Source organism: Netta rufina, assembly GCF_964035555.1.
Source record: "Netta rufina genome assembly, chromosome: 8".
NCBI lineage: Eukaryota > Metazoa > Chordata > Aves > Anseriformes > Anatidae > Netta > Netta rufina.
Window position 1 is genome coordinate 22,067,636 of NC_140131.1, and position 22,465 is coordinate 22,090,100.

At 47.8% G+C, this 22,465-nt stretch overlaps 2 protein-coding genes across 5 annotated transcripts in view; both read right to left on the reverse strand.

Annotated features, from left to right (window-relative positions):
• Positions 1–413: 413 nt before the first annotated feature.
• Positions 414–15,245, reverse strand: SCYL3 (SCY1 like pseudokinase 3). 4 transcript variants are annotated; one of them, XR_014618699.1, is made up of 15 exons: positions 15,161–15,245; positions 13,396–13,688; positions 12,848–13,033; positions 12,105–12,218; positions 11,182–11,238; positions 10,266–10,368; positions 9,565–9,676; positions 8,827–8,904; positions 7,129–7,268; positions 6,216–6,403; positions 5,602–5,773; positions 3,685–3,828; positions 2,306–3,033; positions 678–1,053; positions 414–477 (listed from the first exon to the last, which is right to left on the reverse strand). XR_014618699.1 is itself a non-coding variant. In XM_084291610.1 (14 exons), exons 2-14 carry the CDS (start codon positions 13,558–13,560, stop codon positions 991–993), a joined length of 2,250 nt encoding a protein of 749 aa, XP_084147736.1. In that variant the 5' UTR covers positions 13,561–13,688; positions 15,161–15,245; the 3' UTR covers positions 580–990. The 4 variants fall into 4 exon arrangements, 3 of the variants coding, with proteins under 3 accessions (XP_084147736.1, XP_084147737.1, XP_084147738.1); XM_084291610.1 differs by lacking the exon at positions 414–477 and having other exon boundaries at positions 580–1,053; XM_084291611.1 differs by lacking the exon at positions 414–477 and having other exon boundaries at positions 580–1,053; positions 15,117–15,198.
• Positions 15,246–20,744: 5,499 nt separating this feature from the next.
• The window catches only part of KIFAP3 (kinesin associated protein 3), a 72,034-nt gene continuing 70,313 nt past the window's right edge, over positions 20,745–22,465 (reverse strand). The window contains exon 20 of the mRNA XM_084291609.1: positions 20,745–21,177. Coding sequence (XP_084147735.1) covers positions 21,069–21,177 — 109 coding nt within the window. The 3' untranslated portion in view covers positions 20,745–21,068. The remainder of the gene's footprint in view (positions 21,178–22,465) is intronic.

A 22,465-nucleotide genomic window follows, 5' to 3' on the forward strand; every position in this document is an offset into this window, starting at 1 on the left:
AAGAATGAACTGTGATACAGGGCGATGGATGCTCTGCTGTACTGCTAAACCTTGGTTAGTATGCCCAAAGGAACTGAGGTCTATCTTTTATTTATAATAACTGGCTGGATGAGTGGTATGTTTTAATGGACGCGACTGTGCATCTGCGCTGTCATTTTGTACATTGCCACTGTATAGCTTACTCTTTGTATGATGATAAACATTGAATGAAATTGTATTTTGAATGCGGAGATGTTTCAATGTGTTGTAAAAGTAACAGGTGCCATTGTTCCTGTCACATACAGGTGATAAGGCAGTAGCTGTTTTTATATTATTTTTAAAATACACTTAAGAGTAACAATTTAAGGCTCTATACTGTTCTCTGAACATACCTCACCACTGGTTCCACTCCAGACTAGGGTCATCTTTTAAAAATAGTAGTGCTTAAGTCCTTCACTGCACAGTTCCTAGCACCTTTCATGCAATCCACTGACAGAACTGTATAAACAGAAATAAATATACTGAGTAAGTCGTACATTCATCTTAAAATCAGCTTACAGCTAAAATGTTAGAAGCCAGTTCTAAGGGCTTGCTTTCTGGGAAAAAAAAAAGGCACGTTAACCAAGTAATTCAGGGTAACTTTCGTTTATTGTCATCAGTTTTTCAGAGCAGGGATGAGTTCTGGAACAATCACTCACATCACTCGGCCTCCAGTAGTCCACCAGCACCAACACACCTGTCGTGCTGTCCCTCTTTCCAGTAGCAGTGGCACGCACCACAGCTGGGCATATTGCTTGAGCGCAGGCCTCACCCCTGCAGTTTTTGGCACAGACTGGAAAGGAGCATCCAGTGCAAGGGGTCAGGCCCCCCAGGATCCTGCTGGCTGCTGCAGCAAGTGCCTGCCTTCTCCCAAAAGCAGCGCTGAGGTACTTATCCATTAGAGTGTGGAAGCAGCGACTTCTCTTACAGAATCCACCACACCATAAATTGCCTTTGTCTCTTTCAGTCCCGTTACCAGTTAGAATCATCTTCCCAGTTCAACTCCTCTTCTTCACCCCAGCCTGCAGCTTCAGCCTGGAATCATGTAAAATTAACAGTGTTAAGGTGTGCGTGTGGTACTGCTGTACTTAACGCAGCCACAAGAGCCAGGCCCTACCCTGTGGGGCTTGTGGGGGCAGAGCAAGACATCCTGAATGCCTCAAGAGAAAGGCAGCCTCCTTTAGCACCTGGGCTTACACAGAAAGCTGTAATAGGAGAAAGCCCCTCATAAACTGCAAAACCAAAGATAAAAAACAAACTAGCAGACTTTGTTACCCTTCCTTCCCCAAATTAAAGCAAGCATTGTTTCTATCACATCCACTTTCCATTACAAAAAGTACGCTATAATACAGGTGACTTCTTTCCCCTCCCCTTAGGAAACAGCTGCTGTCCTGCCCAATGCTTCTTGGTCTCACCAGCCCCCTGACAGCAATTCTGCTGCTCCAACTGCACTACACTAAGCAGAAAAATGAGGCCAATATCACACCTGTGCATTTAAAAATCAAGTGTGCCATATTCAAGTGTTGTAAACAACCTTAGTTTAGATCCAAGGCTCCTCTCCCCATGCTACCTGCTACCTCTGTGGTAGCTCTCCTGAGGTGCAATTAGCAGAACAACTTGCAATCAACACCTGGTCCCTAACGGACTTAAATGATCAGGTAGGAGTGCTTCCCCTCCCCCAACAAACAAAAGCAGTCTCTGGAGTCTCAGAGATGGGGGCAGATGGAGCTACTTACAACCCTCATGGTTCTCTGAAATGGAAAAGTGTCTCAGCTATTCCTCCTGAGAACAAGGCATCCAAAAAGCTTCATTGTGTAACCCAGCGGTTCTTGTTTCCTGGTCCTTTACTTACACTCCCACTAGGTTTTTCTAGAAGAGCCAGGAGCAACAAAGTCCTGAGCATCCTCTGTGATTGAAAGCCCTTTTTTCTTTGGGCTTAGAGGCATGTCTGTTCAGCAGACACTATCCAGCCTTGTTTTGCCTCCCATCTGACCAACCAAGACTCTCCCTAAATTACTTTAGGGTCTTAGCATGCAGGATATAGCAGCACAAACTAAAAACCAGAGGCAGAATTCAACATTGCTGCCAGAGTAGCAGCCCATGGAATGACCTGGTGCCCGATAAGATGCATCACTCAGAACTCAGCATCCCGTATTCACAGGTAAAACCTCAACCGTACAGCCATGGCGCTTCTCAGGCTATCTGCCCTCTGATTACAGAGCCTGCACGTGCTCTGGGATCCTCTCCAACATGCATTCATTTAACCCCACTGCCTATAGCCTCTTACCTCAATAATGTCAGCTGCTGCAAATTTGGAGGAAAACAGCGCATTCTGGGAGGCACCTTCTCTGCTGGATACTGCACCAGAATGACTGGGAACAACTGCTTCTGTCCTCGCTTCAGGTAAAATCAAGACAGCTGAAGAAGGTTTAATGTCTGGGGTCATATCAGCAAACCAGTCCAGCTCAGGGTCCTGCACTGGTTTCCTCTTCACTTTAATTGTGAATTCTTCTCCTAGGCCAGGCTCCAGTGAAGACTTCAACCTTTCCTGAAAGGTTGTTTTTGGCAGCATAGTTTTCCCCAGTTGTTCCTGGCGGTCGCTATTCCAGCTATTCCCAGGGCAGGACTTCGTGGGGGGGCTCACTTTGAGGCTTTTGAATTCTTTGCTCAGCTGATGAGTACCTGGTGGAGGCCTCTGCATTTCAGCTGCATCAGCTCGCGTCACAGTGAGGCAGTTTCCTGAGGACAGTTCAGTACGAGGGCTGCTGGGCTCAAAGTCATCCCAAGGCTTCTCGTCCACATCACGTTCAGCAAAATAAGGTCCCACCCTGCCCTGCGGCTCTCGGGGCTGAATTTGGATGTTCACAGTTTTCTCAGTGTCCGTCTCCTCTGGCTCACTCCAGTCCGGCCACTCCTCTGCTGGCTTTTCAGAGGTAGTCAAAGAGCTCCTGCTGCTCCCTAGCACATTAATGCTTCCAGGAACCCCGTTCAGGGGCAGCTGAGTGCCTTGCTCACCTGTGGAAGATAAAGGTGTTAACATACTCGTTTCAGAAGGGCAAAAGTGGAGACCAAGCTGACATCACCAGTAGCACCTGGCATGGAGATGAGCCAGCTGTCAGCTCAGAAAGCAGTGGTGATTGGAAAGATGTTCCAGAGCTAAGCTCCTCTCAAAGAAGCACAGCCAGCTTCCTGTTTGCAAAGGAGGGGTATCAGTCTCAGAGCACTGGGGCAATAAAGGCTGACAGCTGAGAGGCATTAGGTGATAGAGAAGAGGCCATTAGAAGCCTGAAAAAAGGTCGTGAAAGTAAACTGAGCCAGCTTCTGAGGTCACAGAATGAGCTGACCTCCAAATGATCAGAGGCAACAGGCTGCTGCGGGGTATCTGCCAAGCTGTGGAGGGATAAAAAAGCACAGCAGAGAACTCATGGTAAAGAAACACTCTCAAGGCTGGCCAGCCAGCAGCGTGTTGATAAATAAACACATCGACTCCCAAATACTACTCCCTAGGAACTCCCAAGTTCATGCTTGTGTTTCTTCACTGTTACCTCCTATGGTTCACTGAATCTCTTTCAGATCAGCACATGGTGAAAATTAACATTTTTCAAGCAACCCCTCATTTGTAGGACACTTGATTTCTAGGCAGGAAGAGCTAGGACAAAGGTTTACCTGTCTTTAAAGCCAGCGGATTGTCTTGTTGCACAGAATGCTTCTTGACAGGTGCATTTCCAGAGATGGGCAGCAAGCTAGAATTGTTCTTCAAGGGCCGAGAGGTTTGATTTCTCCGATTGCTTCCGACATGACTGGGTGAGTCTGCAGGGACAGAAGAAAAGAAAGGCCACCAAGTCCATCAGATGTGTTCTGTCTTGGTTGAAACTGCCTGCAGCATTAGAATCTTGTTCACTGGAGACAAGCAATGCCAAATGAAGACTGGCATTGCAATGCAACAGCTGCACCCCTGATCTGTATATAATACTCCTCTGTTCCTACAGCCTGCAGCTCTTGCCAGAACAAACTTTAGGCAACTGTAAGCGGTCAGTTTTTGCTGCTATGTTGTTTCAAGAAACGCACACTGAACAAACATTATGATCTGCACAGATGCTTGAAAATGCTGTCTGCCACCTGGCTGGATCCATTTGGACGCATGGCAACGTGGATCTCAAGATCTGCCTCTCTTACAAAAGCACAGCAGTGACAGTCACAACAAGCTGAAGCATAAGCAAAGCCCTGCCACCACACAAACTTCTGATTTATGCTTGGACACGAGCAAAGCAGCTCACTCTCTACCCCGATGGCCTCTCTTGTATCATACCCTAGGTACTCTGAAGTGCACTCAGAAGCTGCACAGGGCAGGTTTGTTCCCCTGGGCATGACAGCTTGGCAAGTGTCTTCTTCCAGCTCGTTTTGGTGGAGCTGCAGCAGATTGTCACCAACAGCAAAGATTCACCAGCACTGGCTTGGTTGTGTCCCTGCTCCCACCCCTGCAGCCCAGTCAGGGTTGAAACGACGCGGCTTGGGCTGCTGCTGCCTCTGCCTCCCCGCGACAGCTGTGTCTGCCCAAGCGAGAGGTCACCAGCCAGGGACACGGGGCCTGGGGTACACACAACACGACCCCTCAACACAAGGTACAGCCTTTTAGGGGCTTGAGCAAACATCTCATTAAGCCTCATGTATTCAGCATATAGTACTGCTTTTTGTAGGTTTTCACTCCCTGTTGAGGACAGAGTTATTTTGTTTTGTTTTGCTTTTCCCTCCTCCATCAGGAGTTAAATCAGGTTTAATTTTAAATATACTCTGAAAGATAAATCAGTTCTTAACATGCAAGCTGAAGGTTTTCATTTACTACATTCTACTAAAATAAAGAAAACTAATGCAATGAACCATCCACAGATTTTAATGAAGGGTGGTAGTTGTCAGTACACACATAATCAGGACAAAAACATGCTTAGATTGATCGCTATCATGCACTTTGTTTGGTATCTATACTTTGTGTCTAAAGTCGAGCATTGCTGATCCTTCCCTCCCGTTATAAGCATTCCTATATCCAGAAAAGCTTTCCCTGAGTACACTTGGCTCCAAGTTATCTAGCAGGCGCAGGGACTATTTTCTTCATTTGGATTAGCTGAAAAGCCTCCAGAGAGCTGAGAAAATAGGGAAGTTCGTATTCCTTTTCCAATCTACAAATAGAAATTGGGGGGAAGAGGATGAGATTTACCGTTTTTAAAAAACATGAAGGACATGAGGGAATATTAAATAACTACCTAGCTGTAAGTACATAAGTCCTACGGAAGGGCAGTGTAGTTCTTCTACCAAAGATAAACACAACTGAATATAATCTCTTTTGCACACAGAGCTTCTTAAATGAAGATTTTTCCACATATTTCCTGTATTTAAACTACTTTCAGATAACGTTTTATGTTACCAATTCTGCATCTGCAAACATTCAGCACCTAATTTAGAATTAAAGTTTAGCTGCAAATTAACTTTTCTTCAAATGAAAGAGTAATCAATAAAAAAATTCTAAGCCTAAGCTGCTTGGACACAATGTGCAAGAATCATGAGAGCACTCGAGACCGTATCATTTACCTTCTGGGGAGAGATCAGCAGTTTTCATGAAACTCGGTGCAGAGCTTTTGAAAATCTTCGTTCTTTCACCACCTACAACTACTTCAGGCCCAAGGAGGGAGACGAGAACTGCTAAGCTGTGCAGAGTTATTGCCACGATGGAGTCACTAGTATCTCGAAGGCCCAGCAATACCTGCACCAAGAACAGAAAATTCTGCTTTTTCACTTTTTTCTCTATACAGTTGCAGCATATCTCATTGCTAAAATCTCCCACAGCTCTTAGTAGATTCTAGACATTACTCCATACCAGAAAATCAGCCTTCCACTTCGTGTTACAAGCTAAAGAGGGTGGCCCATCCTAGTGCTCGGTGAGCTTAGTCTTGTCTCGTGTTGTGAGGCTGCCAGTCAAGGCCGACAGGTAGCAGCACAAGGGGTGTGTGACAGAGGGCACGAGGTTTAACAAAGACAGTATTCCAGATCAGGGTGGGGTGTAAGGGTTAGGGCTTGCATAAAAAGGAGGTTGAAAACTGTTTTTTGCCAGCACTGAGTGCTTAGTTGTGAGCTAAGAGTCAACCCAAACAGTAAAAACCCCATATTGTTGGATATACGCCATGTATTATTTTCCTGTCCTTAACCTGTGGCAATATGATGTTTTTCAACTCTTCCCGAGAGAATAGTTCTGCATAGGCATGAATGTGAGACAGCAACACCATTCGAACGTGCTCCTCGTGAACCTCAAATAGCTTCAGCAGCACAGGAATCACGTGAGTCTGGAACAAGGCTGGCGACAGGAGGCAGCTGGTCTGGCTTTCTCCAGTTTGCTCTGGGGGAAGAGAGGTGGAGATGGGGAAAGGCTGCTTTGCAAACCAGAGGCAGCTTCCCAAAAGCTATTCAATGAGAGACTGTCACAGCTGAGACCCACGGCGTCACCCCACTGCCAGGTCTGACTCTGTCAGCTGCCGAGGATGTCAGAGGACAGGGAGGGAGGAGAGGCAGCCGTGCCATTATCCATGGCCTTACAGCAACCAAATGCGTTATGTCAGACTGTCACGAGATGCACTGCTTGGCTCACAGACCCCTAGTTATCTAGGAAAAACTCTTGAGAGGGGAAGCAAGCAGCAGGGACAGAGGCAGCTGGGGACCCAGCAAGACATCCTGAATGCTCCCCCTTAGAGAGGGCAGAAGGGCCTGAGCACCCTTACAGGAGACCGACTGCAGTGACAGAAATAAAGAGGGCAAGGAGGGGTAGGGGGAAAGGGAGAAGAGGGATGTGCAGTGAGACAGAGAGAGCCTGGGGTGGGCATGTGGTGTGAGATTTAAACACAGGAAAGAGCCCAGGCAATTTCTAATTCTCTCCCACCATCAGCAGAGCAACGGAAGTACCTGAAATGGGGAAGCCCACATAACTCTCTTCTCTCCAATTCTTTACTTTACAGTGTTTGTTCTGCTTAAACAAACAAAGCTATTTCCTTGATTCAATGGAGTGACCACTCTGAATTCATTCCAAACTTGTTGGTGATATTTCTGAAGGAAATATGTAAAGGTCACCTTTCTTTGGACCCAGCAGATGAGGAAGAAAACTCTTGACAGCTACAGGTTCTGCAAACACAAGCTGGTTGAGTAGAAGAGGCACCAGTCGTGATGCTATCAGCTCCTCTGACAAGCCAGCCACCCTGTCCAGCAGGAATCTGTGTTCCAGGAGAGAGCAATTAGTATCAAGGCAGCCTCCCATGCATTTATGACTGTTTCCCTTAATATCGTCTACCCTTCTTTTTTGGGTCTGCCGTGTCTCCTTAGAGACAAAGTCCCATCACAGCTTCTCACCGTGTGCGTACACTATGCTAGGAGGACGCGGCTCTGCTCCTGACTGAGACTTTCAGGCAATAAGATAAACCATGAGCGAGTAAGGAAACATCCAGAGACACATCCTGTAAAACTCCATGCCCAGATCACACAGCCTGTCAAAAACGCATCCAGGAGCACAGCTGCAAATGCAGCTGGCACATGAAGGCTTCTCCACACTCAGCAGCTGTCCCCTCTGCTGTGTCACAGCGCCCAGATCACAGTGCTGGCAGCTCACGTGAGGCACTACAGCGTTAAAACTGCAGAATAGACTTGTTCCCTCACCCCACAACCCAGTGCATCACAATCATTTTTCTACTGCTTGAGTACAGGCAATCTTGCCTACCACATAAGGGAAGTTTCCCTTGCAAAAAGGGAACCCCGCTTTGAAACCACATCCACCTACTGCATCCTAGAGGTGGCCAGCAGAGCATGCTTTGGGTTTATTTAAGTCACAAGTGATTTTGTGCAACTGCTCTTGTAGAATTTTCATTTTAAAATATCAGTAGCTGTTTTTCTCTAGGTTTGTAGAGATTGAGATCAATATTCCCCCTGCTGTGAAAGCACCTGCACCTGTTTAGGGGCAGTACTGCTGTGTCTTTTAACAAAGAATTTGTTCCCTCCTTCAGCAAACACTGCTGCTACAGAGATGGTGGCAACGGTTCTGCATGCTCCTGCTAAGATCTCCTTTCTCTTCTTTTCTCACTGAGTCCCAAACAAGTAAAATCAAACTGGTGTTAGAAGTATAGAACAATAAAAAATAGAAGAAGAAAGAAAAACTCAACTTCTCCCCTTTTCAGGCCCAGATAATGCCATGACTGCATGGAAACTTCTAGAGAACTCTTGGGGACCGTGACAATAGGGTTTTCTGCAGATGCTGCACTTCTGCAGCTTCGACATTCATTACAGACAACAGCTTTGCCCAGAGAAGGCTGGGACCAAAGATTAATTCCCCCAACATGTCTTGAAAACTCTCATTAACAGTTTACAAGATCTGCCTAAATGAAAGCAATTTTCAGCCTCAAGGCATCTGGTGCTAGATTTCACTGTTTACAAAGTCAAATCCAAAATAAAGCTACTTCCAAGAATGGTGTGAGGGAAAAATTCTTTTCTTCTACCACACTGAAAGAATTTCTCTGATATTTTATATTCTGAAACCGGGTAAGCAGATAGCCTTTGTGTAACACAGCAGGACCCTCGGACAGCTCCAGCGAGGAGCCGGAGGACAGGCTGGTCTCCAGATTGTGCAGACAAAGCTGTGACACCACGCTGCCTCCCCTACCACAGCACTACGGCAGATCAATGTGCTTCTCAAATGATGCCTGCTTAGCCACAGCACACACCCTAATCTGACAGAAGCATTTCTCAGATAAGTAGCTTCCAGGTTACAGTTCCTTCACTTACTTGAAAAATTCAGTTTTTTCCTCCTCAGATTTTACTGTTAAGGTCTTCAGAAAGTTCACAACTTCCAGAAAATCATTCCTAAGAACAAAAAAAGGAGGCTGTCAGGCATGATCCTCGTTGATGCTTACGCCACCCACCGCTAAGAGCCTGCAGATCCCTGTCCTTTCAGCAGACAGAAGCAGAAAGGCGAATACAACTCAAAAGCTGGTGGACCAGGAATGTCAGCGTGGCAGTCTGACCAGTTACCCAACAGCTGCACCTGCACAGCGCCACGCTTTGAAGTCAGCAAATTCACGGGGCACCAGCTGCCTCTCAGCACCCTCCCAGGGCAAGAAGCAGAAGGAAATGCCACCTCACGCTAGCGCCACCATCCAGACAGCACCTCGGTGACAGCAGACAGCTGCCTGGATTATCTCTGAGCGCGCTTAGCTCAAGTTGTACCTCTAATGATTTTATCTTCCCACTGCCTCCCTGAGCTTGGGGCAATCCAACTGGCTGCATGTGGCAAGGGGACAGACTTCTGTCCCCGGTGCTGACTCAGAGACTCACGTGGAAGGCTGATAATGCCTTCGTAATTTAAGGAGTCTCTGTCAAAGTGCCCTGTAAGAGGCAGCGATCCAGGCCACGCTTCCCATCAGATAAGTAACACCGTCACAAAACGCAGGTGTTGCACACATGCAACACAGCAATAAGCACTACCAAGACGTACCAAGAGAGGCGAGGAATTTCTTTCCTTACCTGAAGAACTCGTGGGACAACAGGCTGGACAGTGGCGGACGACACTTGGGATCCGGATTCAGCAGCGTACAGTGCAAGGTTTGCTGAAAGCTGGAGAGAATATCTGCTGAAACTGAAAGCCAGAGCACCTACAATTAGATTTCTCTCTCACCACTGGGCAAACTATGTTCAGGAGTCCTCCACCCCTCTAAAAAACTTACTTTTAGAAGCTCTGTTTGATAGTAAAATTGCTCATAGCTGCTCCAAAAGGAAGAGAAGAGAACATTTCCACCTCTCTCCCTAAGCTGTGTGGCTATCAGGGCATCAAGGAGTGTTACTGTCCTCTGAGCTTTTTGTTCTTTCTCTGCTAGTAGGCAGCAGCCCCCACTCAGCTGTGGGCTGTGTCTGCGTCCCTAACCCTTGCTCCAGTGGCTGCTGGGGCAGAACCATGCAAATCTCCGCTGCAGAGCAGATTTGGGAGTGCTCGTGTTGCAGGGGCTTTTGCATGTGCTCCAGCCACACCTGCCCACATTCAAATGCAGTGAGATGGGGAAACAGGAGGCGCTGAGGTCTGGATTTTAACCTGGCAAACACGAAGAACAGTGATGGACACTACACCTGTGGTGCATGTGTCAGCTCCAGCAAGCAAATGCCTTTGGTGACACAAGCAAGAAAAAAGCCAGACAGGTCTGTACACAGCAAACAAACGTGTCAATCCTCACCCTGATCGTTTAGGACCGTCAAGAGGCTTTCAACCATTGTTCCAAACGCGTAGGCGTCCCTTGCATGCCCATAGCTGCTGGGCAGAATTTTGAAATCTGCAGACTGGGGAAAAAAAAAAAAAAAAAAAAAAAAAATACCACCAAGATCAGCAAAGCAGGAGTTTATGAAATACTTGGTAGTTGCCACAGCTCTCTGTGCCCTCCCCCGTATATACTCTCCAATTCTTTTTATATCAACAAAGCTCCACCAAGTACCCTACAAATAGAGCATTATGGCAAAATAATAATAATTAAAAAAAAAAAAAGGCAAGTGCAAAAATAAACAAACAACAGCAAAAGCCACACATCTACCAGGGAATTTACAACCCAAAGGAGCAACCACGTCACGATGCAACAACTCCCCCATGAATACACACGGCAATTACAAGTCAACAACTTTCAGCATTTCTATGGAAACAGGTGTTAATCAGAGAGAGCTCCTTTAGGATAAGCAACTTAGAGGATATTCCATAGATGTAAGATGACTTCAAGTGGAGAAAAAAAGCTGTGTGAGAGCTACGCAACTGTGAGACCACAGCGAACTTGGCAATCTCAGCAACTACTCTTACTTTCGCAAAGCATTAGCAATTTAAAAGCATTAAAGCTGCAATGCAAAGTGACTGAAAAAAAACATTCCAAGAGCCTGCTATTTCATCACTCCTCATTCACGATTTCACTTCTCTGTACCCAACCCCATACCCAGACCAAGGACAGGAGGGAAGGGGAAGGAAAAAAGGAACAGAATAAACCCCAGCTATTATCCAATAGCCACTTCCTCCCATTCAGACGCGAGGGAACAGAATGTGTGAATGAAAACGAAACGATTTTCTGAACGTGACACCAGCTCCAAGCTCCGCTGGGAAGTTGTGGTACCCACCATCTCCTCGCACGGGATGCACGACTGGTCTCGGACCGACTTGACGTGACAGAGGAACTGCAAGGGGAAAAGGGAGATGTGAGCTGCCCCCGTGGCTCGGCTGGGCCATGCAGCAGGAACGAGCCCCTTCTGCGGGTCAGGACTGAACCCGTGGCCAGAGGCCAGTCCTGGCCCTTCAGCTGGCGCCCAGGGCAGGCCACGCTTTGCTCTGCCCACAGGGAAGCAAGAAGCAGCAGGTGGGAAGCAGCAGGCTGGCAGAAAGCAACTCCAGGGCATCACAGCCAACTCGTCCCATTTGGTCTTAGGTCCTGTCATCCCTGCATGATCCATCTGGGCAGGGCAAGGATTTAATGTCCTTCACCAGGCGGATTTTACTGCTGCGCTCTTTGCATCGTTGTGCACCACCACGCACAATCCCTTCTGAAAGGTGATACATGCCCGGGACACTCCGCGCGGTTTGTGAAGGATTTGTGGATCCTCTGGGAGAAAAGGCAATCTAGTGCTGCTGCACGGTGCCAGGCTGCAGCAATGACTCTGCACAGCACGCAGCAGCAATCAAACCACTTTTTCCGCCAAGACCAGCAACAAGCAATGAAGATGCCAGCAGCAAAAACTAGGGTCGTTTACGTTATTTTTGTATTGATTTATTTTAACTTAGGATCTTCATGCTGCACACTAAAGTTTTGGGTTTTGGTTTTTAATCAGTCCAGAGGAGCAAAGATTTCTCCCTGTCTCCAGTCTTAATTTACCCTCCAGCCAGCTGCCTCCCTTAGAAAAGTCGCTGCTTTCTGCCTGATGGGGAATTAGTTTCAGTTTCTGTAGATGCTGTTGTTTATAGGAAGCGTCCCTAAAGCAAAAGCTCAGGTGAGAGCTGGAGGTGAGCCCTCTCCCTGCACCCAACGGACGCCTTGCAGGGCTCCTACCTCTGGGGTGGCTTCGTTGAAGTTGCAGACTGTTTCCATTCCTCCCAGTTTCCAGTGCCCATCCTCGCTTACAAACACAGATGATAAACAGACATTGTTATGCGTTAGGTTTCCCTGAAAAAAAAAATAAAAAGAGGATAACAGATGTAAAATCTTAATCAGTGCTAATGAGGTGCCACGAGGAACTGAGGAAAAGCTGCCAAAAAGCACACGATTCTACAAATCCTTCGGGATTTTGTAGGTGACTATCAGATATCGTGCAGAATGGCTGGGGTTTTAGAGCAGACAAAATTCTGTCACAGCCCCTGCAATGCAAGTGTAAGTCCAGAGAAAACTTCCAACCGTGAACACAAAGCTCGAAAGCTACAGTCAGAGCTGGAATTGAGATTCAGCCCTGGACAAACACACAATGTTTGTCCAGGAGGAGCAACGACACCAATCGCTGACCCGTGGCAACAGCTGTAAGTCAAGGCACAAACCGAGCAATCCATTTCATTAAGTACAAAGCACTGCAAGCAGGTCTCAGCTCGTGAGCTTTACGCCCTAGAACCACACCGTTTTGAACTGCCCTTCTTTCTAAAAAGCAGGCAACGACTTCAGCAGTTTCAGCCTAAAAAAAACACGTGGTCTGTCCGTGAGGAACCAGGCATGAGCCAGTCACCCAGGCAAGCCCAGTGAAAACATTCCCCTGGCACGTGCCACCCGGCTCCCACCAAAGCCCGACGGCTGCTGCTGGCACTTACCCTGTCATGGAGGAAAATGAGCGCCAGCAACACGTCGTAGATCCCTGCGCAGATTTCTGCAGAAGAGAGAGACTCCAGGACTATCTCCAAAGGCTTCACGCGTTCGGTAACCAGGTGGATCCCATTGGCTTCCACAGTACAGGAAAGGAAGCGCAGAAGGCAAGGGTGGCGCAAGGTTTTCAGGTGCTTCCAGAAACAAAGACATCCGTTAGACCTCACCCAAGCTGCAGAGGTCGGCCGTACAGCTTTAGCCACGTTTTCTGCTTGAGTTGAGACAGCCCACCCCTGCTCCTCACCAAACCCTCAGCACGCTCACTGCAAAATATTCCATAATACATCTGGAAACAAAGTCTTACACGGAAGAACAAACGTGGTACTGTAAGTAAGGTCTGGCTTAGAAAGCCTCTGACTTGGAAAGCTCTGCCAGGGGCAGCTCTGAGCGCTTCTCCTTCCCTTACCCCCAAGAATCCAACCCTCAGTGACCAATCCCACCCCTCCCGGAACACGGAGGAACGACTCCCTCCCTCCAGGCACGCTCGCTCCGGTACCTTGGCAGCTTTATGAACTGTATCTTCGTTCTCCTGCTTGTACACGAAGACGGAAGCCAGCTTGCCATCTTGCAGCACGGCTGGGTAGATGGTGTGTCCGGTTGGCAGCGTGAAGGGCGGCTCTTCCAGCGCGTAGCTCTTTAAAGCGCTGTTCTCCGAGCCCATCCCTCGCGGCGTTAGGCCGTTGGAGAGTTTCCCTCTCAATGACAAACAGGCCCGTGGGTGAAGGCAGTTTTTTTTTCAGGCGGACTTAGCGCTGGCAGGCACTTTCCAGTTCACTTTCGGAGCATTTTCTGCAAAGCATGAGACAGCCATGAAGAACCTCATCCCGTCAGCACCCCCTCCTTCGGGTTAAGGACAAAAACACACTCCCCATCATCAGAGTGTCCACAAGCAGGTTCAGATCAACCAGTGTTGATCTGCACCAAGCTTCCCTCCGACCGCCTTCCTTCCATCTGCAATGCTCCGTCTGCCCGCCAGCCCTTCCTCCTTCCCACTGCCTCTGTGAGGAAGAGGCTGACAGATTTCTGTGCCGCTTCCTTGCACGCAGAGCTGGTAAAACAAACACGCTGATTGCAGAGGCTCTTTTGGAAAACACTGACAGAGCACGTGCTCCGCAACCAGGCTGCTGATCAAAGGCTACAGCTGAGATCCTGACAACCGCTCTGCGCACACGGGTTGGCAAATGATCTTCAATAATGAGCACAAAACCTGATTTCAGGAAAAGTGGGAAAAACATCGCTCGCCCCGAGCATATTTTTTTGAAACTGCAGAATTGCTTTGGGGTGGTTGTTTCCAGCCATGACCTGGGGCTCCAGGAGGGCAACAACGCAGGAGTCTGTCAGCTTGCTGTCAGAGCTGTTCCTGCAGAGCTTCTGCCCCAGCCTTGTGATCAGCCTTCCCAGGAGCTCCAACCTTAGCAGGGCCAGGTGTATTTTGAAAAGTTTTTCTGCTGCGGTTTCCCAGTTTATTCTCACTGTTTTGGTCAAGAATTAGTTATCCTAATAATTCCCACAACCAAAGAAAACAAAAGAAAAGTGTGCTATATTTAAACACGTCAGGATCTCATGTTTTCATTAAATATAAAATACACTGACTCGATAAGGCACTAGTCAAAGGGTGCTAGCAAGAAATAGAACAGGACTTTCTTGATAGACCGAGGGTGTTACTTCCTCCCCCGGTGACAAGAGTGCTCTCTGGGCAGGAGGCTGGTTTCACAGAGTTACACGAGATGCTCACACCTCACGTACCCGTCTCTGACAGCCGCTGCCCTGTGACATGCCAGCAGCTGTAATGCGTTAGATAGGGAACCTGAAAGCATTACAGCTTTAACTGATGGAGCAGAGCTTCACCCTCCAGATTGCACCAGCTGGGCGTAAAACGCCTGCTACAGCCCGAGTTTTATTTGTAAATCGCGCTTGTGCGCTCTGACCCACCTAAAACCCACCCCTGAGCTCCCTGTGTCTCCGTCCCCGCTATCCTCAGGGCTGGACGTGCCTCTTGTCACCGTGCTCCTTCTGTGCAACCTCCGGGAAAGCCGCGGGGCTCAGCCACAGGTGAGGAGGAGACGCGGCCAGACGGGCCCCAAAGGCTCCTCCAGGAGCTCCCAGGCGCTGGCAGCGACCTGAGGCCGGCGGGACGCGGCCTCCGAGCATCGCCCCCACAACCGAGCCCCGCGGGCAGCCCGGCCTCCCCCGCAGCTCCCCCGGGTCCCCCCTCACCGCTCACCGCCCCCGGCCCTCCTCAGCCCCCCGCCGCCCCGCACCTGCAGGCAGCGGCCGGGCCGGGAGCTGCCACCGCGCCCCGCCGCCCGCTGCCGCCCTCACGGAGCCGCTGCTGAGGCAGCTTCCGGCAGCGCGGGGGCGGGAACAGGAGGAGGAGGAGGAGGAGGAGGAGGAGGAGGAGCGGCCGCCATCTTGAGCGAGGGCGCGGCCACCATTTTGGTTGCGGGCGGAGTCGCCTCGCCCCATCCCCGTGCCTCAGCCCAGCCCCTCTGCTGCCACTGCCACTGCCACAGGGGGTTACAGCCCAGCCCTGTGCCCCCCACGTCCCGCAGCAGTCCCTCACACTGAACGTCCCGTTAGCAGAAGCACTCACCAGCACACCACAGCCACTGGGGCTTGTGGCTTCGCTCTGCTCGCTTTAACCTTGGGAAGCCAGAAAAAGGCAGGGCTGAGGTTTCATGGGTCACCAACACAACACCAGCGCCACATCCAAGGTGCACAACAATTAGCCCCAAGGGCTAATCCCATCCTCTGCTCATTTTCCTTTGCCCCGTGCCTCCCTGCCACAGTGCTACACAGAAAGGAGCCGTGTGTGTGTAGGGTACAGACCCCAAGTGTACGGGGACAAGGCACAGCCCCAGCTGCAGCCCCTGAGCTCATTCCCTTCCAGCTCCCCTTGCGGGGTCACCGCTCAGCCCCACAGCATCCCCCCCGGGAGCACAGCCACAGGGGGTGACGGGGCGAGAGCTGTGGAGGCGAGGCAGGTGGTCTCTGCCTGACAGCTCTTCTGGTGGCGTAACCCCTGCATCGTAAGGAGATCTATTTAATGCCATTAAAACTAATTGCTCTCTGTGCTGCAGCGTAAAGGGGCTCCGGGGAGAGATTTCACGTGAGTATTTTGGACAGCAGAACGAACGTTGAAAGGAATTACTATAGTGCAGTGGGAGGTCTGGGCTTTTCACACACTATTTTCATATTGCCAATGTTATTCCAGTTTCATGCAGCGCCAGGGCATTAGGATGTGGTTTGCTCAGTCGTTTTGAACCTAATGTTTCGAGCGAGCAGGGCCCAGCAGCACACCCCATACCTGTGGCCTTGTCTAGACAAAGATTTAATGGCAATTGCAGGGTGCTTAACAAAGGTGGTCTAAGCTGTGCTAACTCCTTGGCTTTCTTTATAACTGAACTCCACCAATTTAGCATGCATTAAATTTTGTGCTGTCAAAGCTGCCCTGAACTTTGCAGAGCCTATTCTTTAGCAATGAGCTCCCCCCAGCCCCTTTCTGGTAAAGCCAGACACCGCCCAGAACGTGGACAGTCCTAGAGATCCTGCTCTGCTGGCCGGTAACTCGTTGATGCCAGAGCCCCTTTGACATCTGGACAGAAAAAGGGGTCCCCTCAGATCTGCACCAAACTCTAAGTGGAGAGGAAGGTGCATGGGGAGGTCTAGCAGTGGGGCAGAGTGCTCGGGGTCCCCTCCTCGTGCAGATGGCTGTAGGGGTAGCTGGAAGAACTGGGTCTTCTTAAATAAAGCAGGAGGAGGAAGGTGCAGGGGAGTGCAATACATCCGTATCCTGACTAGTATGTGAGGCATGTGACACACCATGGGGTGACAATAAGGCAGACAGGAACAGCAATTAAAATGAAGCTCGGAAGTGCAACCTCCCTATTTCAAAGGTAGGACAGACCAGAAAGAAGTCTGTGTCCCAAATACTTATGCTAAAAGACCCTGGCCTCAAAGTGCAAAATAAGGGTGGACATTCCTCACCCCAGAGAAGCCACACAAGGACCTATGCATAGATTTAGGTGTCCCCTGTGCCTGCAGATTTGATGGGGAAAAGGAAGAAGACCTGAACAACTGCAGGAAAAGACAAAATACACTTAATACACAATGGTTGACATTGTGTATTAAGCTCTGGCTGCAGGCTTCAGGCAGTGAGGTGACTCAGGAGGCTCTCAGGAAAAAGCATGCTGGCTGCTCTATCATTTGTAGCATATTTACTTTGCTCGACTGCCTGTGATCCTCTGGAGAAGCATTTCTTCCCTTTATCTGCTGTTCCCATACAGCTCCGTCGTTTCATTCACACTGAAGTGCTGTGGAGGAGCTCGCCCTCACCAGGGTCCTACAGTGCTAGGTACTACACAAACACCAGAGCTAGGTTTCTGCCATTCAAAAATTGCAATTTGCCTTTTATAAGAGCAGCCCACGTAGGCTCCTTCAGAGTAATTCAGGACTCCCAAGAGCAGACAGGGAACTAGAGGAATCACAGAGATGTCAGCAAGTATCTGACTAGGTTTGTAACTAGAAAAAAAGGGGCTGGGGTAGGTGGTATTCCCTGCACCAACCTGAACCACAGCTGATCCCTTTTCCAAGGATGTTCTCCTGCTGCATAGTCACATTAGTTGCAGCTATGGTACAGCACCTTTCTGCTACTAAGAGCATTTCTAGAGTATTCAACTGCTCAATAAACAGAAGTGGCGTTTTCTTTCTGGGGGATGGAGACCCCAACGAAACCAAAACCAGCCCAAAGCAACAGGTTACATACCAACTTGAGAAAAGTCCATGTTCTCATTTAAGCACATTTCTAGACTGACTGGTTGAAAGCATCAGCTTCTAGCTGTGAGCTGCATGCAAGGCAGCGCTGTCCTCCCCAGCCTGCGCAGGCAGCTCCAGTGCCTCTCGTTGCCTCAGTGCTCTCTCCTGAACCTCAAAGAAAAAATGAGCAGGTCACAACAACTTTAAGGGCTGTTAGCTGCAAAAGAAGCTGCACTAAGTCAGCTTCATTTTTTTTTTTTTTTTTTTTGGACAGTCATGGAAGAAACAAAGGTTGGGGCTATTCTGAGCATGCTGCCTTTTCCCATGAAGAGCTTAGTTTTACCAGCAGCGCATTGCAGGAATTTCATTAAAGACCCTGCCAAAGGGGCTTGAAATCTGTTGTATCTAAACAGAGCTTGTCCAGCTTATTCCAAACGGATTAAATTTAACAGAATCACAGCAGTCTTATTTCAGAATAAAATACATCTTAAACTGGTAGCAGACAACTCTGCACACACCAGTGTTTAGAAGACTTTGAGCCAAGTCCTTCCTAAGCTGTCTAGGCCAAGGATATTTGTTCACTTCTGCCTTTCCCCACCTTAGGTTGTTCTAGTAACCTTCTAGGTGCTAGTGCAGCATAAACAATAATTTAAAACAAGATCTTAGGATGCTGCATTAAGTAAAAAAAGCTCACTGAAAGTATAGTGTACAACTGTAGAAAGCCTGAGTGATAACTAACAAACACATGAACTTAGCCTATGCTTATTTCACTGTACTATTAACTTTACAGCCTAATTATATCTCAGGCACCTGCATAACCTAACTCATTAATTAATTAACAGCAGACAGGGAAGGATACTCCTGTGAGGGTTAGGGATTGCTCCTGTAGGGGGAAGAAAAGAGGAGCAGTGCAAAATCAGGAAAAGGAGGAAAGTGCAAAAGTAGAAGTTGCTAAAAGAAAACAGATCCCTCTGTGTCCCATTTTATGCAGGATACAGTACTCAGGGACTGAATCCATAAATACAGATAATTAAAAAGTTACCCTACAGGTCAGACTCTCCAGTCTCCCTCTGACACCCACAGGAAATGTGATATAGATTGAAAAGTGTATGTGCTCATATCTTTTTTTTTTTCTTTTCCCCCTTTCTGGCTCAGGAACTGTAATTAAAGAGAAAATCAACCTCTCTCCTGTCTTAGAGAGTGTAGTGGCACAGCTGGTTTTCATCTTGGCTAGCAGGCTCTGTCCTCAGGCTACTAAGTGCTGAGTAATTTTTACCAAGCTCTGCTTGCAGATAAATGATGTTCTTCTCTTAGCTGCTGCCAGGCAAAGCTACAAATACTTGATCTTTTATTCTTTTCTCATAAACTCCTAGCACTGAATACTAAAAATGCAGCCAGAGATTTTTCCACTGCCATTTATTCTCAGCATGGTCACAGCTGTATTACAATTACAGATACCCACCCATTTGCTGAAGCTCAACTGTAGTTCCTTGTTAACCTGAAGCTTCCAATTAAAGGCTCCTTCAGTTTCATTGATAGTTTGAGTATGCTCTAAGGACCCACTTTTTTTTCCCCTCCCCAACACACATTCCATGAAAAGGGCAATTTCTTTAAATAACTTCATGCTAATTTTCTGGAAAGGAGGACAAAAAAAAAAGCCTACATTTGAATATGCAGTTTGGGTGATTTCTCTCACAGCTACAGCTATAAAATATCTGAAAGGTTCTCACTAAATGCAGCACGACTGCTGGGCAGATAACATGTGGGTTCAGACCAATGGAAAAATTCTAGAAGGGTATGACACTGGAAACCCACCAGAGTTTAATTCATGTTTTCTGCAGCATTTCTAGTAAGGACTTAAGTTTTCTAAGCAATTGCACGTGAGTTAGTTAAAAAAATATAGAAAAAATATTAAAAAAATGTTAGTTAATCTTGGCAAGGCTGTTCTTCCACCTACCTCCAGTAAGTGAAGCCATTAATGTGAAGCCAGCACAGGGAGGACGCTGAAAACTAGTAAGAAATGCTGTGGCTAATTTTAGACTCATTTCCAATCACGCAGTATAAGACCTAGCGAGCAACAGTGCATATAAATGTACCTGCACACCTTTAAAAGATAAAGCAAGGTTTAAAAAACATCTTGATTTCAGATACTTTAAAGGTATAAGGCAAATACAAACTTCTTAAACACCCCCAATGCCTTCCTTGCATCACCACCGGTCATAAGGGATCACTGGCTGTTGTTCTAGTAGTGTCAGCCCATCATCCAAGTATATTTTCATGTTAGGCAGCCATGAGAGAGAAGAGAGGGACAATTCTGTACATCAATAACCATTTTAAAATAATCACGAGGTAGAGGTAGGTCACAAGGTAGAGGTATTTCAAAGTAAACTATTTGAACTGCTGTCTTGATAGTAGTGGCCAAAGGGCACTGTGCGTATGCTTTGTGTGTTGTTACGTGTAGGGGTGCAAGACCTTAGCCTCAACTCTGCTTTCACATAGCACGTTTCAGACATGGACTTGCACTTGCAATGCTGTGATTGCATGAAGCCAACACGAAAGGATCTCACAATGTCTTTGCTGCTGCTTCTCAGTCCATCACCTGGGTTTAGATCCAGCTTACACCCCTGTAAACAACCAGGACAGGATGGCTACATTCATATTTTAGGATAGGGAAGTTGGGGGAAAAGACTTTGCACCTTGATTCTGAGCCAAGCCACAGTGGTTTTATTCCTCTCTCTGGTCCTCAGTATGCTGGTGGCAGTCTTCTCTCACCCTATGGGAACACCCATGGTAAAGGTATTTTTGTGTTACAGTTTCTAATTTTGAGTGTTTTCAGCTAGGCTGTAAATGCTTGAAGCCCAAGGGGAGTGAATCTTTGCCATCTTTCCGTTATTAAAAGGTGTCAGGCCCAAGACTGGACTTCAGCAACTACGTGTGAAGACAGTGCCAGGAGATGCTGGGGCTTAACAGTGTTCCTGTTACTGAAGTGTTAGAGGGAAACAGTCCACATTAAACACGCTTCACATGAAGCATTCTTCTTAAATGCCTTGTAAAACAAATGAAACGTCGCTTAGAAACGCATTCACCACATTCAACACTGACCACACAGGTTTTTATATTTAATAGAAATTAAATTAGTAGCTTAATATACATAACGTGACGCTTTCCAGTCCAGTAGCTTTCAATGCTTGCTTGCAAGTCACAGAGCAAATACTGTACAAAAATGATAAAGAGCAACTGAGGAGTAAAACAGTCACTACGACACTGGACCCAGAAAGGCTAGGTTTATCCAGAGCTACACACGCCAAAGGATACAGAGGGATGGACCCGTCGTGGTACAGTCATGCATTACCAAGGGACAGATCTCCTGCAGGCCGGGGCAGGGAGCAGTGTCTGGAGCACGTGAGGGGCGTTTTATCGCGCCCCGTAGCTGTAGTAGTATGGCTCATCCGGGCGGTACCCGTATGCAGTCGCTGGGCGGCCAGGAACCCCTGGTGTCTGACCAAATCCATCAACTCCGATGCTATAAAAAAGAAGGGAAAGAAATTAAAGGTTTTTCTATGTTACAGAAGGTGTAGTGGTGCTGGTTGCTCCAACTCTGCTTGCCACGGAGAGTTCAGCAAGCCATCTTCCCTAGCCAGCACTGCTCCAGCTTCTCTTCCCCTGGCAAAAATGGATATGCTGCGGAGAAATCAACACAACTCCTGTCCAGGAAAGGCAGGCCTAGCAAGTCATTGCACTAACGCTTTAAGTTCTTTATTATTTTTATTATCTGAAAGCAGAGAAATGGAGAGCTGGCACTGTGGCATTAAAAGCAATTCACAAGCTGGTTGACTTTCAGCTCAAGTGAAAATCCCGGGAGACACACAACTCTTCTCTCCTATCCTTCTATGGATTTACTGGCAAAGCACTTCGCTTCTGTGACTCAGTTTCTCTGTCTGTACATTGAAGGTTACGTGTATTTCTGGGAAGGCTTCGAGTCTGCTTCTTGCAAAGCCCACTGGTAACCCCGCGCCTGCACAGCACATCCAAATAATCTATTTTTCTTCCAAAGCGACAGCCAATTTTTGAAGCCCCTGGGCAAATACCAGCTAGAAATGAGAAAGTGAGAATATCTGGCATAGCGACATAGTTCAGCAAAGGACAATGTTTCTGATGGGCTGCAAGACTGACAAGCAAATGGCAGAAAGAATTCATCGTATAGTAAATGGCTATGTTCTGATGAGCCACAAGAAGCCATTTTTCATCCAGAAGAGCATCTTTTACACCTAAAAAGTCCCACAGCACAAGAACTGTGCAGGGAAAAGTGGCACATATTTCACGCTCAACAATAACTCTCACGCAGGAGGTAGAGGAAAAATGAGCATTGCCTAAGATACTGGATGCCTGCCTATTCTTAGCTATGTCACTTTTTAACTTCCACATCAGCAGGACAAATAGAAAAGGGTTCTGATTTATTGTCTGACTGAAGATGCATTGAAAGGAGCTGAACTTCCCTTCTGAAGACTGTCAAAACACAAAGAACCAAAGTGCTTTTGGAGTGGGGAAAAGCTGAAGCTCATTACTGCCAATTAGACATATGGAACATGGGTTATGCAACAGTCAAGGCCTGGGAAAGAATGACCCAGCCAGAAGACGTACAATGGGTGGGCCCCAGGCCCTGGCTCACCAAAAAGCTGGCACTCCCGCATCGCTTGGATTGAAAGGGCTCAGCTGAAGCGCTGGGGGACCATGTCCAGCACTTTGTCCTCACAAAGAGATTTTCCTTGGTTTGTGCTGCCACAAGGGCCGAGGAAAGGACTCTGTGCCTG

Excerpts from the sequence above, each read along its gene's own strand:
- SCYL3 (XM_084291610.1), bottom strand. The coding sequence starts at position 13,560 with ATGGGCTCGGAGAACAGCGCTTTAAAGAGCTACGCGCTGGAAGAGCCG. Across the intron at positions 11,239-12,104 it reads TCAACGAAGCCACCCCAGAG|TTCCTCTGTCACGTCAAGTC; the intron begins GTAGGAGCCCTG and ends TTCCCCTTGCAG. Across the intron at positions 3,034-3,684 it reads TCCGCTGGCTTTAAAGACAG|GTGAGCAAGGCACTCAGCTG; the intron begins GTAAACCTTTGT and ends TATCTTCCACAG.